The sequence below is a fragment of the Labrus mixtus genome, chromosome 7 (assembly GCF_963584025.1).
Source record: "Labrus mixtus chromosome 7, fLabMix1.1, whole genome shotgun sequence".
Lineage (NCBI taxonomy): Eukaryota > Metazoa > Chordata > Actinopteri > Labriformes > Labridae > Labrus > Labrus mixtus.
The window spans coordinates 15,772,904-15,789,936 of record NC_083618.1 but is presented as its reverse complement, the minus strand read 5'-3'; the positions used below and the strand labels follow the sequence as shown (position 1 = coordinate 15,789,936).

General features: G+C 39.2%; 1 protein-coding gene across 1 annotated transcript in view; it reads right to left on the bottom strand.

Annotated features, from left to right (window-relative positions):
• Nucleotides 1-16,003, bottom strand: part of LOC132978169 (guanine nucleotide-binding protein G(s) subunit alpha-like) — a 33,074-nt gene extending 17,071 nt beyond the window's left edge. The window contains exons 1-5 of the mRNA XM_061043269.1: nt 14,302-16,003; nt 12,397-12,469; nt 7,799-7,853; nt 7,312-7,431; nt 773-870 (exon numbers count right to left, since the gene is read on the bottom strand). Of these exons, the coding sequence (XP_060899252.1) occupies nt 773-870; nt 7,312-7,431; nt 7,799-7,853; nt 12,397-12,469; nt 14,302-14,440 (485 nt within the window). The 5' untranslated portion in view covers nt 14,441-16,003. The remainder of the gene's footprint in view (nt 1-772; nt 871-7,311; nt 7,432-7,798; nt 7,854-12,396; nt 12,470-14,301) is intronic.
• Between the last annotated feature and the right edge of the window lie 1,030 nt (nt 16,004-17,033).

Below are 17,033 nucleotides of genomic sequence, written 5' to 3'. Positions count from 1 at the left end.
ATATTTTATATTTTGTACATTCAAAGAATTATTATTATTATTTTTTTAACATTATATTCTATTTTACTGTATATACTGTATGTGTATTAGCAATTTGAGTGTTTATTGCATGGCCTTGCGGAAGAGTCCTTACATTTCACTGCACATCTGTATGAGCATGTGACAAATAAAAATCTTGAATCTTGAATCTTGAATCTAGTCCTAACTGAAGTTGTTTCCTCTTTTCTAGATCCTTACTGTTGTACTTACTCTGTGATGGACAAAAGTGTCTGCTAAATGAATTGTAGAACTGTAGTTAGACTCAGAAAACTATCCCCGTACAAATGTGAACAGTATGGCAAACACAAAGAACATGGCCACTGCATATTGTTGAATGTTTCTAGTGAAGCTTCACATCACTAGAAAGGAAGAGATGAAGGTCCAGAGAGTCACAAACAGAGAAAGTGAGAAGAAGCTGAGAAGGACAAAACTATAGTTGGTTCAATCAACCTCTTGATTTTTTTTAAAGATCTAGTCGTTTTGCTTATTCTGAGAGAGTAAAACAAAGGCAGACTCTGATCAGGTCTGGTCATAACATCTTCCGACCTACAATATGTCCAATTTAGAACCAACACACAAAGTCATTGTAGGTAGCACAGACATACATTAGATTAACCATATTAACCACATTTCAAAACACCCAAACATCCCACAGTGGGCAATGTGTTGTGAAATACCTTTGTGTTTCATGTCACCTCTTTGTATGGATACAGAATAAAAATGAAAGTCTTACTACTGTGCGCAGTCGATGAGTTGATATTCGTTGGACCTTTCCCAGCAGGCCCTCACACCCTCGTCCTGCCAGAGGATCCTTGAATGGTCGTAAAACTCCTGGAAAGAGAAAGAGGGCTCTGGATTAACAACATACCTGCACTGGAAATAACTGCAAGTCAGACTCCTGTTTATGGTTCTGTGAAGTAAAGGTATGATCGCCCAAATAGAGCTACGGGAATAGTTGATGTGTGAGTAAAACAAGAATATTTCCAAGAAATATTGACTTCCAACACGACAGCCTACAAACAAAGTCAACCTTAGGCTTTAATATATAATACACAACAGTCTGAATATCATTATAGCAAAAACAAACACACGCTATTTAAATATATTGTGGAGCAATGAGTGAGTTTGGATTTGGATTTGTTGTTCTCAGCTCTGTGTTCACATGGACGGACGGTGTTTCCTTCAGCTTGTTTATGTGTCACTAAGTGGCTCCAACGTCCCTCCCTGTCCAATTGTCGGCCCTGCCACCACATGGGTCACGTTACGGCCCCGCCCACTCAGGGCAGTTGTGTCTTTGGGCATGATAATGTTCGCAAGACTGAAGGAGAACCAACAGACTTTCCAAACCAAAGGAAAGACTTGGCCCAAAAAGACAAACGTATAACAATTCGAATCATTATTGAGATGTCAATACTTGAAATTTTTTGCAGAATTTTTTTGGCAGATTTGTTTTTTTTTAGCACTGTTCTTTTGTTGTCTCTGGCATCTAAAACCCTGCTAGTGGAACAAGTCTGGAGGCGTAGGGGAAGTGTGGAGACGGGAGGGGAGGAGGGGGCTGGTGGATGAAGGAGGTGTGTCTGAAGAGATTTGTTTTGGTCTAAAAACTCTGCCGTGAAAATCGCATAGTAAGCCTTTAATACTTTACATTTCTCCAGGTTTTCCAGAGAGGGTACAAAGTATATCTGTCAGAGCAAGGACCCTCTGAAAATGAATTCTTAGGGGATCATTTCAATGACAAAGTTTTGGTTTTAAGTCGAACTTTTGTCACTTGGATTATAATTGGGAGAAACAAAAACATTTCATTAGCAACTTTTTTTTACAACTAGATAATCTACTTGGTTTTTGCAGAAAAAGCCTTATTTAGTTTTTTTCCTAAATGTAAGGACTGATGGCTGATTTGTCTTTGAATGAAGCACAAAACTAAAAATGACAAACACACTAATGGATGGTCATTGAACAAACAGTTTGGCTTTGTTTGGAACTTTGGATGATTTTTATGTTGCATGTTTAAAACTAGATTTCTCGTCTAATTGTGAAATGACCTACGGACAGATGACGAGGAGGCAGGGAGTCCTCCTCCTCTGTAGTTTGTAGTTTAAGGGGCCGGCTCAGAGAGCAGCAGATGAGCGGGATCTGACTGAGGCCGGAAACAGAACAGTTCAGCGAGTTCATGCAGAAACGGACAGCTTTGTACTGACACAAGGCCTGGCTGTCACTACGCAGGGTCCTAATCTCCTCCGTACGATCTTCAGTCGGCCTCATACACAACCATCAAGCACAAATAAGCCATTATGAGCAAAGGGAGAACACTGTTAACGTTAAGATGTTTCATTTTGAGAGGAAGTAGTGAGCAGGTTTTTATGAAGCAGAAACAGACGTTTGGATGAGACGAGGTGACAGTTAGGGGATTTGTTCAAAACGAGCAGTGGTACTTTTTTTTTTTAACAAAACATGCATAGTCACGTATTATAGTTGAAACCATGTAATCGCCCCCCCCCCCCCCTCATTTTTTCACATTATTCCTTATCAGTGTTATAGACTGTCTTTACGCTATTGGCAAAATAAAAAAAACATTAAACAAGATATATATCTTCAGATTTTATTAAAGTAGCCGACCAATGAGAAAAAAAAAATCTTCATTCATGTTATCAAAGAAATACCAGATGAAATCCCTGTTTAAAGAACTTACAGTCGGTGTTCACGTTTCAGGAGGTCACAGAGGTCGTCCTTACCATCAGTTTTTCTTTGTAGCCTCTTCAATTAAAGAGCTCATGTTTTCTATCATAAAGTTTATTCATGGCCACGTGTATAATTCACCAAGTTTGACAGAAGAGGAAGAAAGCTACTTTATGATGCCTCTTGCTGTGGTTGGGCCGCTCAGGGAAAGTTTAAGAATAGGGAGGACTGTGACCTGAGTGCAGACCCTGAGATGCAATCCTCTAAAGACAAACAGCAGAAACAAAGGATTTCTTTTTGACTACATTTTATTTCTATTATTCGGTTTAGAGAAGGGTTTTCTAAGAAATCAGTGCTGCACTTACTCTCAGCTGTATGTCGCTTTCGAGAAAGAGTTGGGATGACATGCAGCTAAGGACCGAGGTTAGATTCGAACCCACTCAGACGAGAGCTGTAGCCTCTGAACGAGGGGCGTGCAACATAACCACTAGTCTATCGCAGCACAAATTCTTATATTTTTAGAATTTATCTCAAGACATTGTCTGCAAAAAGTACAGAATAGAAACTTCAGTGTGCGACAACAAACAGAAAAACACTGTTAGAAGTTATACTGGAACATGAAACTTAACAACAGTCACAGCTTTGAACTAATTTTCTTATACCTGACTCCCTCAAGATGAACTCCCTAAACTATAAAAAATAAAATATGAATTTCTTTTAAGATTTATATTTCCAGTCCTGCAATAATTTAGATGACTGGTGTGGGCTTTTTTTTTTATGTGACACATCTTCTTACGTCTGTGGTGCAGCTGTGAGACTGTCACTCTGAGTTCATTTTCAGTGTCCAGCGTTATTTTGTGTTGACTGAGGCGACTGCAGACAAACCTCACACAGGGCGGACGTTGCAAAAGGAAGCAGTGTAGGCATCTCTTTATTAGCCTACATTGTACAGGTGAAGCCGTGGGCGAGAAATGACTCGTCATATTCTCTCGTCTTTGTTTTAGTACATGTGAGTGTGACGTCTCCTGTGGATTCACTGCCAGCCGTACGTTCACCTGGAAGTCCTCTCACAAAATCAGCCGGCATTCCAAAAACGATGTGCGTTGTTTATATTTAGCCTCGTGTTTTTTGTTGTAAGAGTTTAAAGCGCTCTAAGGCAAATTTATGATTGAGATATTTACAGTAAATAAAACTGACACAACCAACTTGACTACAATGACTTGTCTCTGTACTGTTGCATGCTGGGAGCACAGAGGCTGAAGACAGGTGGCAGCGTTTGTTTGGCAAGGAGTTTAAAGCCTTAGTGACACGTTTATAACTAGCATAAAGGTGTAGTCCATTTATTAATACATTTCAGGAGAGTCATTATTTTCTCCAAACAATATGAAACAACTAGAGAGGGTTGATAGAGGCCGTGAGCTCATTGTCTCTCTCTAACTCTTCCTCCTCTGCTAAAGGCAGAGTCAACCAGTCTGACTGGTTTCCAGTTAGGCCCTGAGGGCAGGCAGGGGGGAGCAGCAGAAGAGGAGGAGGAGGAGGAGGAGGAGGAGAGGCCGAGCTTCAGATACTTTTCTACAGTGTTCTCCTCCCTGAACAACCACGAGAGCTTGATTCAATGAGTAGAATCCACATAAACTAAGCCATACTTTTTTTCTTCTTCTCATGCTTCTGCCACTATTTTTTTTTAAACAACAACTACACCTTGAAGATTTAGAAAGCATTAACACCCCATTTATGCTCAACAACCAGCGTAGAAAGGACACAACTCAGAGTGAGATCGCAGAGTGAGAGCTGGCCTATCCCTCCGGTCGAGACCCTGCAGGTCTTCAGTGGAAGTCTACAGGCCGACCCACAGCCCCCGGGGCAGGGTCAGCTCCAGAACAGCCCGTATAATAAATCTGCTGTTAAGTAACAGAGACAATATCAGGAGACTTCTTTATTTGCTTACACACAAATACACACACTCGTCAGTGGAAACTACCAGTATAAACACTGAAGCTAGCAAGCTGGGAGAAAAACAGGGAAGACATGCTGTTTCTTCTTCCTCGACATGAACACTTCCATATTAGAAAACACATGAAGTACTATTCAACAAGTCCAAAAAGAAAAGTGTTGAATCTTTTCTAATATTTTGCTTCAAAATAAGAAATTGGTCAATGTTTACTCTCAAAAATTTTTCACTATAAGGTCCGTCATGAACATTTAGAGTTGATTTTAGAGAATGATTACACTTGATTAAGCTGTAATTTAATAAAATACATCATGTTTTATTTGCTATTCTAAAAAAAAAAGAAGGAGCTTCAGCTAAGATCATTTTTTAGTTTCCAGTGCATTTCTGAGTAACAGGTCAAACGATTGTCTACATTAAAATATCAAAATTACCAAGCACAATATGACCCGTTTAGAATAGATAAAACCCTGAAAGTATTCATTTTTTTAATCCCGTTAGAATAAAAATAAATCTAAGTATTCACATTTAAGAGGCTGGAACGAGGAACTTTTAGTTCTCCTGCTTGTAAATGACTGGATGGATGATAAATCTGTCATCACAATTACCTGCCTTATAGGAGTACGGATTACATTTAGCTTTTTGCCAATTCTGGCCTATTTACATAGATGCAATTTTCTGATATGTTGATTAATGTGCACTGTCCTAATTTATTAAATAAAACAATAATCAGTTTGTTTGTTTCTTGTCATTAATGAGCTGAATGTTCATTTGAATAAAATATTTCAGCTCAACTGGTCGATTTAACATCAATGAAACTGTGATATAAACTTTCCTGTGGCTATCACTCCATAAATATAAGACATGTCTTTGTCTTATTTAGGTTTCAGACATTAGGCAGCTTAATGACAAACTCCGCTGAGTGTTGTACACGAGTAAAGCTTCAATTTTGCTGCACGAGCTTACTCAAACATTTTGAGACCTGATTTTTACTGCGATTAAACATTTGTTGTCGTTCGGTTAGAAGATGGACAGAGCCAAATCAACAAGCAATCCTGAAGCAACACAACATGTGGCCATATTAAACTAAACAACAGTTTCTTTAGCTCTAAATTACAGCCCCAAAAGTCCTTGCAAATCTAGGATAACCGTTACTAGTGATGGAGAACTCGGGTCCCAGATTTGAAGGTCTCAGAATCAGAAGCATTTTTACTCTGTATTTTAAATCAGGATTGGTCAAGACCACCACTGATAGCCTTCTTTCTCAAGTCATTACTGTGATAAGAAGGAAAATGCCCCTTTCTAAAACAACCAATAACTTCAGTTCATTTGTATTTTGATTTTTCCCCCCCGGTTACAGCCGCAACCTTCGATGATGATGATTTTGATGTAATATTTACGGTCTTGGTTTTGTCTCTGACTCGCCCTGCCTTGGTCTCCATCTTGACTCGGTCTCGATCCCTAAATGTCTCGGTCTTGTCTTGGTCTCGGGTACGTCTTGTTAGTCTCTGTTAGTGTGGTCTTGACTACAATACAAACCATCACAATCAATCAGGCTAGCAGACTATAACTAAAACAAAAAATATATATAATTGTCACTTGTCAAAAAATACTTCCTTTAGACTTCAGTTAATAAATAAATATGTAGTCCAGCAGTGGGACATGTACGGAGTCTCCAACAGGCCGGTGGGATCAGACTGTAGCTCAGTCTGTGTGTTTCTGGAGGACAGGTCCCTTCAGACACATTTAGGGTTATTACAGACAATCAGTGCTAATAGGCGGTGTAGATCTCTCAGGTGAGAGGCTCATTCAATTCACAGGCTCCCAAGCGGAAGCACACCTGCTAATTACTGAATCACTGAGCAAACACACACCAGGCAGCCATGTGAGACACCTAAGTCACCTCCAGCACACCTAGACAGAAGAGCTGAAGGATGCAGCGGAATACATCTGATCCTCTGTGACATTCAATAGAACTTATGAGAAGACTTCAGGTCAACTTTAGGAACAAACGAGCAAGTAATGTCTATTAAAAAAGGTTTAAAACATTAAGCAGACACATTTTCATCATGCTTTTTTTGAATGAAAAAGCAGCGTAGACAAACAAGATTGATCTCTGTTTAATGTCTTGTTGTATTTTTTACTGACTCAAGTCAAGGACAGAAACTATCTAATAATTATCAGCATTATCAATTAAATGCTTCACGATTGGTCTCATGATCTGACACATTTCATTAGCTTGAGAAAGTTTCAAAGAGTTAATTTTATATATTTTAAAGTTTGTGTCGTCAAGCCAAATGTCCTAAACCAAAACATTTCCATTTCACAACACAATGGCAGAAAAAAAAAAAATATATTTTGGAAGCTCGACCAAGAGAAGTTTAAATTGTTTAATTTTAATACATCATCAAAGTTGTTGGGGAATACTTTTCTATCAATAGTCTATAATATTAATGAATCTTTTCTGTTTAAACTTGCATTAGGTCAAATGAAACTAGTGTTACTGAACATGGTTACATTCCTCTGCCAGCCAGCTTATCTGTGATAGTTAACAGATAGGACCAGACACGAACATGTATCAACCAACGACTGATGGAGAACTAGTCAAACAGTCTGAGATTCAAAAGGGGAGACGAGGCAAAACTTACCGAAGGAAAGTCAAAGTCCTTCTGGCTTGCTTGGTTGAGGACATAATCGATCCGGCATTGGTTGGCAGCAGAAGCTAACTTGCATGGCGGTGTGAGCGTCGTCATCGCAGACACGATCGTCTGCACGGAGAGAGAAGAAGTAGAAAACAATCAACAATACATCTAAGGCACGCTCCATTATGTAAACAGGGCAAAGAGAGCTTCACTTAAATAAGGCACACATTCACTTTTAAAGGGAAAGTGGCACCTGGAGCTCATTTCTCAACATTTTACCAATTCAAAAAGCATTCAAGGAAACTGCTGCCATTTGTTAAGCAACGTTCTTATGTTGCATAATGTCGGGGATAATTTAAAATGGTTTGGACTTTAATGCTAAGACATTGTATAGTTTAGTCTGACAGGCAAAAAGATGTCATAGTGGGAATAATACTCCTTAAAATGAACAAATCTCCAAACACCACTTGCCAAAAAAAGACAAAATGCTTACCTCTATAGCTTCTTTAATGTTGTTTTTAATGTCATGGATTTTCTGTTTTTTCTCCCTGTGAAGAGCAAAGGAGGGGTTTGTGTTATTTTATTAACAAGAAAGCATAAAGTAAAACAAAAAGCATTACCAACATTGGTCATTAATATTAACAGTGAATACAACACATCAATGTTGTTCAATGCTAATAGCTGTTAACATGCTAACAATTTGATGGGCAACAGGAAAAAAGAAAATCACTATTATCTATATTTCAATTTAGCTTAAGATCATTTTATGTACAATTAAAAGAAATTACTTTAAAAAACAAAACGTTTTGGTATAAGACAGCTGTTTGTAAGCGTTAATGTTGCGCGATAGGTGAAACCATGCCTTACTAAACGTTACTGTGCCACACACATTCATAAACAGAAAGTAGTATATTGTGTTCATAAACTTCCATTTCAAAACTTTCCATGAGAATGAAAAAGATTCCCAATGACTAGCGAGCACACTGAAGTGCTCCATGTTTGGCCTGGTTTATTTTGTTGTAAAGACAAAGAGGATTTCAGCACAGCGCTCCGTTTATTCATTCAGAGGGAGTCACTGATACTGGTGGTCAAAGTGTTAACGTCACGCAGCTCTTTCAACGACCTGGACTTCCTGCCAAAGTGTGAAATTCTTTCAAAAAAAGTTTGAAAAGTGAAATGTCAGATTTGATGCTGAAATTCCCCCAAATGAATCAACCTGAGAGCTGCTTACACAATCAGGTAGCTGCAAGGTGTGAGTTCTTCTGAATGACCCAGGAAAAATATCTTTGTACACCAGAACAATACTAAGGATTGGAAACCCCACATGTTTAAAGTTTGACTGCTGACATTAAAAGTTTTCCATATTGTAGATTAAAAAAAACTCAACATATCGCTTTGCATACAGTATCACATTCATTTGCAGTATATTGAATCATAATCCTTGTATCGGTTTATATCGTTAGCAAGATTCATGCCAATAACACAGCCCTGATGAGGACCGCTGGATGAAGCCTGTAACACAATGACAGCAGGATTATATCTTTTAAAAATGTAAGGGGTAACTTTTTTGAAAAGGTGACATAAATGTAAGCCTCACTGTAATCAAAGTTTAGTAACTTATTATGTTTTGTAGGCCAACAGCCTTTAAATGGTATTCATATATCCCAAACAAACAAAAAACATTTTCTGTTAGGGTGAGGGTTTGTCTGCTATTAAAGCAAAATATGGACTTTCACAGCATTAGTAACTCATTACCTCAATATAGATCATGTTAAAAAAAACATTGGAGAAAATGACTACTTTTATATGATGTTCAGAGACGCTGAATAGTCAAGAGAATGTGAGAATAAGACTTTTTGTATTAGTTATTCAAAGGCAAAAGCACACATTATGACCAAAAATACACAGCATTAACCTTGTTCTTCATTATTTCTGTTTACATGAACTAGTCCTGCACGATTTGAGAAAGAAATGCAACGTGCGATCAGATTGTTCACGATTACAATAAGGATAAATTGTGATAAATAAACTAAAGAGTGCATAAAAACTAAAACTCTGTTTCTATAACTTTCTGTGGTTTTTCATGTTTTATGCAACAATACCTGTGTTTGCAACATGTGCCTCCTGAATCCCAAATAAACCCCAAAAAACTGTTTTTAGTCCTCCACTAAATGAGCACTAATTAATCAGAGGGGAGGTCACAGCTAGCTTTAGCATCGTCTGTCTGCATCATACAACATGGTGTGGGAGCATGGCCATTACACCCAGGCCTCCATCCAATCAGTGTAACGTACACATGCTGAGTGTCAAAGCTTTACTTGAACCTATTTATTGCGAGAAATGTAGACTTCTGCTATGTGTTTATTACCATTAACTGTGCAGCCCTAATATGAACAGATGAAGCTGGTGGTTTTCAGTCCAGTTCGTTTCTTAGTTTATTCACTACAGTTAAATGTTAATCTTGGGATTAGGGGCTACTGGTCTGAAGATGTCATATTTCACTACTGGTAACTATGATGGACATTTTTTCTGACATTTTACAAACCAAATGATTAATTAAGGGGGGGGGGGGGGGGGGGGATCAGTGCGTTTTCGATAAAGAAAATTGAAGCAGAAAATAAAGCCTATTGATGATCTGGTTTGGGATCCAATTTTTTTTTAGTGTATTCAAAGTAAAGCAATACCACAAAAAGTTCTCCAACATAAGATAAGACATCACCTCTAAAACTAAGATAAGCAATAAAAAAAAGTCAGAAGATGATTGAACTTTGTAAGAACAGCTACATAGGGCTTCCCTTGACTCTGTATCTATTCTTTTTAGACAATTTAGCAAAAGTATAATGACAAGAGAGACTATAATCCCCACCTCTGGAACATGAGAAAAGAAAACCCCATTACTTTCACCATTCAAACAACCATTACCTTCGACCATTCCTTTCCATTCATACCTAATCTACCCCTCCTCCATCTCCTCCTATATTACTTTGTCAACCCTCCTAGCACCCTGCACTGACTGGCGCCGCCCTGCACCCCGAGAGGAGACTCTAGGATCTAAACAAGACTTGGAAGCGGCGACCGACTGACGGTTTGTTCTGACACCAGAGCGTCGGTGTCTGTGAGGAGCATCTGTTTGACTTGACCCAAAAATAAGCACATGATGCTGCTGCTCCTTCCCCGATATCCTTCTTCTAGGAAACCCATGATTAAGAATAGAAAAATGTGACTTTTGTTTCCATTGCATCAATTTAGGATTGTATTTTATGACATTCACAAGACGGGGTGGTCTGAAAACACCCGGGGCACTGTTTCCATGAAAAACCTGAAATAGATAAAAGCTTTCTTCTTGTGTCGCTTTTACTCCAAAACGTTACAAAGATCTGCACAGCTTTATTTTTTTCAGACCATCTTGGACAGTTTTATTTAACAATGACACCAGTGTACCCCTTATTTTTTTTAACAATTCAGATCCCTGGATGACTAGAAATTCATCCAATGTTTCCTTTTTAAAATCTGGATATTTACACATCAATCTCACGTTACAAAACAAGAGGAAAATTCAACTTCTCTTTCTGGCTGAATGCACTGTAGAGCGATAATATCGGCTGATATGAGCACATCCCGTGACGATCGGTATCGCCTTATTTAATTCATGATTTATGCAGATATTACTAGATTTATTCTCCAGTCAAATAGCATTTAATTTGAGTTTCATTGTATTACGCTGGCAGTTCTCTGTCACCAGCAGAGTTTGTTTTAGGAATTACAACAAACATTATCACTCTCCAGAGTGTGAAGCAGTGATGCACCTTCAAGTGCAGTTGAGCGACCATCTTGTCTTTATTCTAAATATTTTCCACGAGTGTTTAATAACTGCATTTGAGGGATCAACACAATAAATGGGTTTATATATCTATCTCTACAAATCGAACATAGATCTAAGAAAAATATCAGCCGATATATCGGTATCAGATTTATTTCTCTCCCAAATATTGGCCCCAAAAATCTCATATCGGTTGGGCCCTGATGCATTGAGCAAACTTACTCAGGATATAAAAATCTATATTTTAAAACAAGGAAGAGATACATATATTTTGTTTTGTTGCACTATCAAGACGCTCAACGCACACGAAGAGCTATTACAAATGTACCGTGAGCATGCTCGTCAAGTATCTTGTTTTGTCAGACAAAGACTTCAAAACCCAGGGAAACATAATCCATTGTGACATCACTTGATGAAACGTGATGTATAAACACTAAAAATTGAAAAATTCTTGACATTTGAGAAAGTCAAACCAGAGGAAATTGAACATCTTTGCTTGAGGAATAACTCCAAGTTGCACATTCCATTTTCAATCCATTGACTCATTTACTGGTTATTCCAGCTCTAATGTGATGTACTCTACTAGCTTAGGTAAGATGTATAAGCTGTACAGCAGTTTGAATATACAGCTTTCTTTACTCACATATTAAGGAAGTCACTCCTGCACAAACGCAACAAGAATGTTGAATTTTTTAGCCTTCATGCAAATACCATCTTCCTTCCTGATTTATTGTTAATTGATTTATTATTAGTGTTTCTATCTTTTTAAATCTCTGCTGTTTCTTGATGTCTGTTTTAATTCATTACACTGTTGATCATTTTCCACAATAAATAACCCGTCATTTGTCGCTGAGTGAATTGGACCGACAGCCATCAACCTGCATGACATGAGTGTCACTTAAGGTCATTTCTGCCATTTTTATCTTGTGAATGCACCAGTAGCTGTCAACAACACACACGTACAGACACGCAAAAACTTCAAAATGTTGTTCAAGTATTTGGTCAACAAATGTGTTCATGTCCTCTCCTGTCAGCAACACCCAGTCCTACATATTGTTTTATATTCTTATTGTGATCATAGAAGTAGAGTAGTGTTTTGGAGGTTAAATGTGCTGGAGGTGTGTGTGTGTGTGTGTGTGTGTGTGTGTGTGTGTGTGTGTGTGTGTGTGTGTGTGTGTGTGTGTGTGTGTGTGTGTGTGTGTGTGTGTGTGTGTGTGTGTGTGTGTGATAACACAGGTACAGGATAAAACATGGAGGAAACGAACACTTACTCTGCGTTGAAGCCATTTACGTGCAGTATTCGCATCTGTTTGACTATCGTGCTTTTCCCGGATTCACCGGCCCCTGAAAGAAGAAAGAGGAGTCAAAATAAGTCAGACGAGATGATTGGAAGTTTTAAAGAACTCCTTCAAATGGTACCAACAAACATCCTGAAACAAAGTGGATGATGGTCTAGAGTCTGTCATTGGATACTGGATCTACTTGTGGATCTAAGTGGCCTTGGGAGGGAAGATCAGGCCAGTTGAGGAAGAAGTGAAAGAGTAACAAACTTGAAGACAAAGATTCTTCCCATAACATATTTTAACTATCGTGGCTTTGTTTCTCTGCACTGTCCCTGTCACCCCTCGTGTAAACATAGTGCCGTATGTTACCCAAGCACTAATACCATGAGGACCGAAAGATGTGGAGGACACGACACTGCTGTTCAAAAAGCTCCAGATGAGTCTCCATCTATGTGACTTGTTCTTCTCAGAGGTGGGAAGTAGCAAAGTTAACTCTCAAGTGTTTCATTTCAAGAATAATGTTGAAATACTTGAGGTTTACTGGTGTATATTCATCTATCGCTACTTTATTTTTTCTACTCTATTCGATTTTAGAGGGAGATAGAACACAATTCAGCTGTAGTTTTTAGATATCATTCAGAAAAATGGAACATGATTATCTCATCAAATAGTATGCACCCTTATGATTTACCAAGTGGTTATGATGATTTAAGAAATTGTAGATGTATTTGAATTTTAGCACCTCAACCAAAAAAGAGATTTCTACCTCTTTTTTCTCCGACCTGAGATTTAAAGGCAGACCTTCATCTGTGAGTTCATTTAAAATGTTGTATTGGCTCTTTAACCGAAGTTTCAAATCCTAATACTTCATCCACCGCTGCTTCTGAATGTGATGAGGGCTCACAGCATCGTGGAGGAGCACAGAAAGATTTGATCAAACTGGAAGATGAGATCAGCTGAGAACAATGTCTTACGGTTTCTTCTTTAAGTAGAAGCAATTGTGCCTGGATATATCCTAATAATACTGAAGAATTAAACACATCCTCGCAAACTGTTAATGAAAGACGTCAGGCCATAACACCTCCTAACCGGAACATGAGGAGCTACACTACAAGCCTGCTTTTCAGTGCTTAAGTGCAAGTGTTCAAATCTAGGATCCATTTCAGATTAGAATGAACGGGACAGTGATTCAAGGGAAGCTAGCTAGTAATCCTAATAGTAATCCTAATTTGCTCTCGGTACTCCAAGAGGCTTAGCAGGATGCTAGATCTGGCCTTGAGGTTCAGACCTGTAATGTGACACTGAGGCCTGATGATAGAGCCATTAATGACTTTATCAGAATGAATAAACAATAGACCTTCACAAGCACTAAAAAAAAGTGAAAAGAAACAAACTGCAAAAATAAAAAAAAGCCTGTTTATGGCCTCCCAGTCCTCTGCAAGCTGCCTTCACACAAATGGTGTCCCTGTGTCCGTCCAGTGTGTCTCACATGTTCTGTTATAATGCTCCATAATGAGCCATGAGAGCAGGACACAGGCCTGCTTAAAACACTATACACCCTGTTGCATTGTGACATCACACCATGCCTGTTTTACGAGATGAATCATCCCTTTCATGAAATAATAGCTTTTACAGAATAGAAACAGAGCAAAATAAAGACATTTTGTTTGAACAGGTGCAACAATTCTGCACCAATGTGATAGTCAGGTTGAATTAGGTGAAACACACACACACACACACACACACACACACACACACACACACACACACACACACACACACACACACACACACACACACACACACACACACACACACACACACACACACACACACACACACACACACACACACACACACACACACGCTAAGGATGGGTTTAAGAAAACCTACCTAATAGTAGTAGCCGGTGAGTGGCCCGGTATATCTGTTTGTCTTTTTGGAGCTGCTTCTCTATCTTTTTGTTGGCTTCCCTCTGTGCCTTCTCCTCATTTCGTTGGTCTTCGGTCTTACTATTGCCAAGACAGCCCATCTTTTCCCCAAAACCCAGTGATAGGTTCAAGGGGGGGGGGGGAGGCAGGAAGGCAGGCAGGCAGGCAGGCGAGGGTATTTGGGTGGGTGGATGTTTGGTGGCTGGTTGTAGGGAGGGAGGGAGGGAGGGAGGGTGTTGATAAGATAAAAATCAATCAATCCAAAATTCCTAAACTGGCCCAGCAGAGGAACACCTGGCTCAAAATGGGTGACATTTATGTTGCCAGACACAGATGGAGTAGATGTAAAGGAAAAATGTCAGGCTCCACCAGGCTTCTGGGAACGTAAGCAGAGATGGATGTGGCTATTTACTGGCAATGCATCAACAAGCGATCCCTCGGAAAGGAGCAGAGAAGCGATGCCGCCCTCTCAGAGGCTTGCTTCTTGTGTTTTTCACTGTAAATCCGCAATGAAGTCATCAACATTGATATGAGAGTCGATGTGAGATTTCCAGCCTTACGTGAATGCAACGTCGGGGGTGTGTGTGTGTGTGGGGGGGGGGGGGGGGGGGTCCTGTTTCCTTGGAGGCGTTAAAATCTAAACTAGTGTTGTTAAGGTTTGCCTAGATATTTTCACGCTTTAATTCTGACTTTCTTAACAAATGTCTCCTCCGGAGCCCATCTTCAGCAGATACCTCACACTGCCTTTTAATTCATTTCCACTCACAACAGAGCCTATTTTCATTCCTTTTTTTTAAACACCTTGAAACAGATATTTTTAGGTTAATTAATTTTGTGTGGGGTGTTAGAAATCCTTCCACCAGGAACCAGAGCACATCAGAAAGCGCTTGGAAAAAAAATAAAAAATAAATATTTCCTCTTAAAATGACGGCATGTGAATCATCAGGCTACACCGGGGCTATTTTTTTTTTCTTCTTCTTCTTCTTCTCTATCACAAATCAGTCACATTACAGGCTACGCCGTTTTTAGGCAGGAGGGGTTGTCGTCGTTATCGATAATATCCTCTTTTCAGCCGATGTCAAATTAATTTCCTCTCCCCGTCAACAGATGCTGCTGCTTGCTTTCTTTTTCTTTTCTTTTTTTCGGAAGGGTTGACCAGACTCAAAAAGGCCCCTTTCTCCCGTCCCTTTTCTCTCTTGTTACGTTTATTTGTATTTCTCCTCACATCGGAAGGCTTCTCCGAGCGAGCGAAGGCGGTGTTTGGCAGTCGGATGTCCTTGAATATAAAGCGATATCCAGGTGATATTGGTGGAAATTCCTCCGTTATCTCCCCCCGGTTTGGCGCAGGTAACGTTACAGCCCGCTGTCAAGTCCCTCAGCTTTTTGTATTCCCTTTTGAATCCGTATGGTAGAGTATGGTTACATGTGCATGATACATGAACATACCGCGGTGTTTTCAATCACTGATCCGACGGCGTTTGTTTATACCCGCCGAGAGGCCGCGTCTGCTCCGGCGAACCGGCGGAGGGGATGAGAATCGTTTCTTTGCGGTGTTACACTGAATTATTTTTGCCCCCTTTTTCTCTCAGGATTGAACATTGAGATAGATAGCGTTGAAGAGGTGGGGTGGGGCAAACGACTCTCACGGAACCCAGGGAACGAAGAAGGCTGGTCAAGCGCCAGAAGACAAGAATTTTCACTTCCGGTCGTAACTTTCACAATAAAGCCCCCCCAAGTGTCCCCCCCACCCCCACCCCCCCCCAAGTTCCTAGCGTAAGACTGGTGGTTCTCAAATGGTGGGTCGGGGACCTTGAAGTGGGTCGCAGAACCGTTTTCAGCTGGTCACGAAGGTGTGCCTTGAAAAAAGACTGTCCAAAAAGTAGGCTATATAATCATTATGAAGCGCAAATTAAATTTAAATTAGGTCTACAATGTCTTCCAATATGATAACTTACTATACATATATGGATCCTTTTTTTGGCCAGTGAATTGCATATAAAAAATAAAATAAATACCATTGCATAGGCCTATACAATGAATTATTGAAAATGGAAAAGTCATATATAAAACAACATGTTTTTTTTTTATAAATCAATGCATTGTGTACTTTTTGCAGAAGAAAATATTTGGTGCACAAAAAAACAATTCTATCATGTTGGCTTTAAACGCCATTAATTTTCTTCCAATGTATTTGTTCTGTAAAACTATTTGTATCGTCTGAGGCCCAAACTGCACATTTTTCATTAAATAAATCGGATTGGTTGAAAAATATCCGAAAATTTGGGTCGCAGCTTTTCATGATGGAGTTGGTCTTAGGTCCTGAGGCTAGATCAATAGAGGACCACTGGACCAACTAAGATATTTCTTCAACAAAATTCAAAACTGTCGAGTTTATTTTCCATAAAAAATGTATATTTGTAATACAGACAAAAGTCACTAACTTTTTCAGGCTAGGACTTATAACTCAAGACAAGGATTTCCTAACAGTGGTCCACACTGGTTTTTTTTTTTTTAACCTAAAACAGGTTTATTGCCAGGTATGGTTTCGAGGTCATAAAAGAATGGTACAATTAAAACAACATATTAGGAACTGGAATTTACATTTAAAAAAAATAGATAAGCCGATTGACAATTCAAAAGTGATATTTCTTTAAACAAAAGGGTTCAGTGTTCAAATAGAGAGGATGGTTTGAC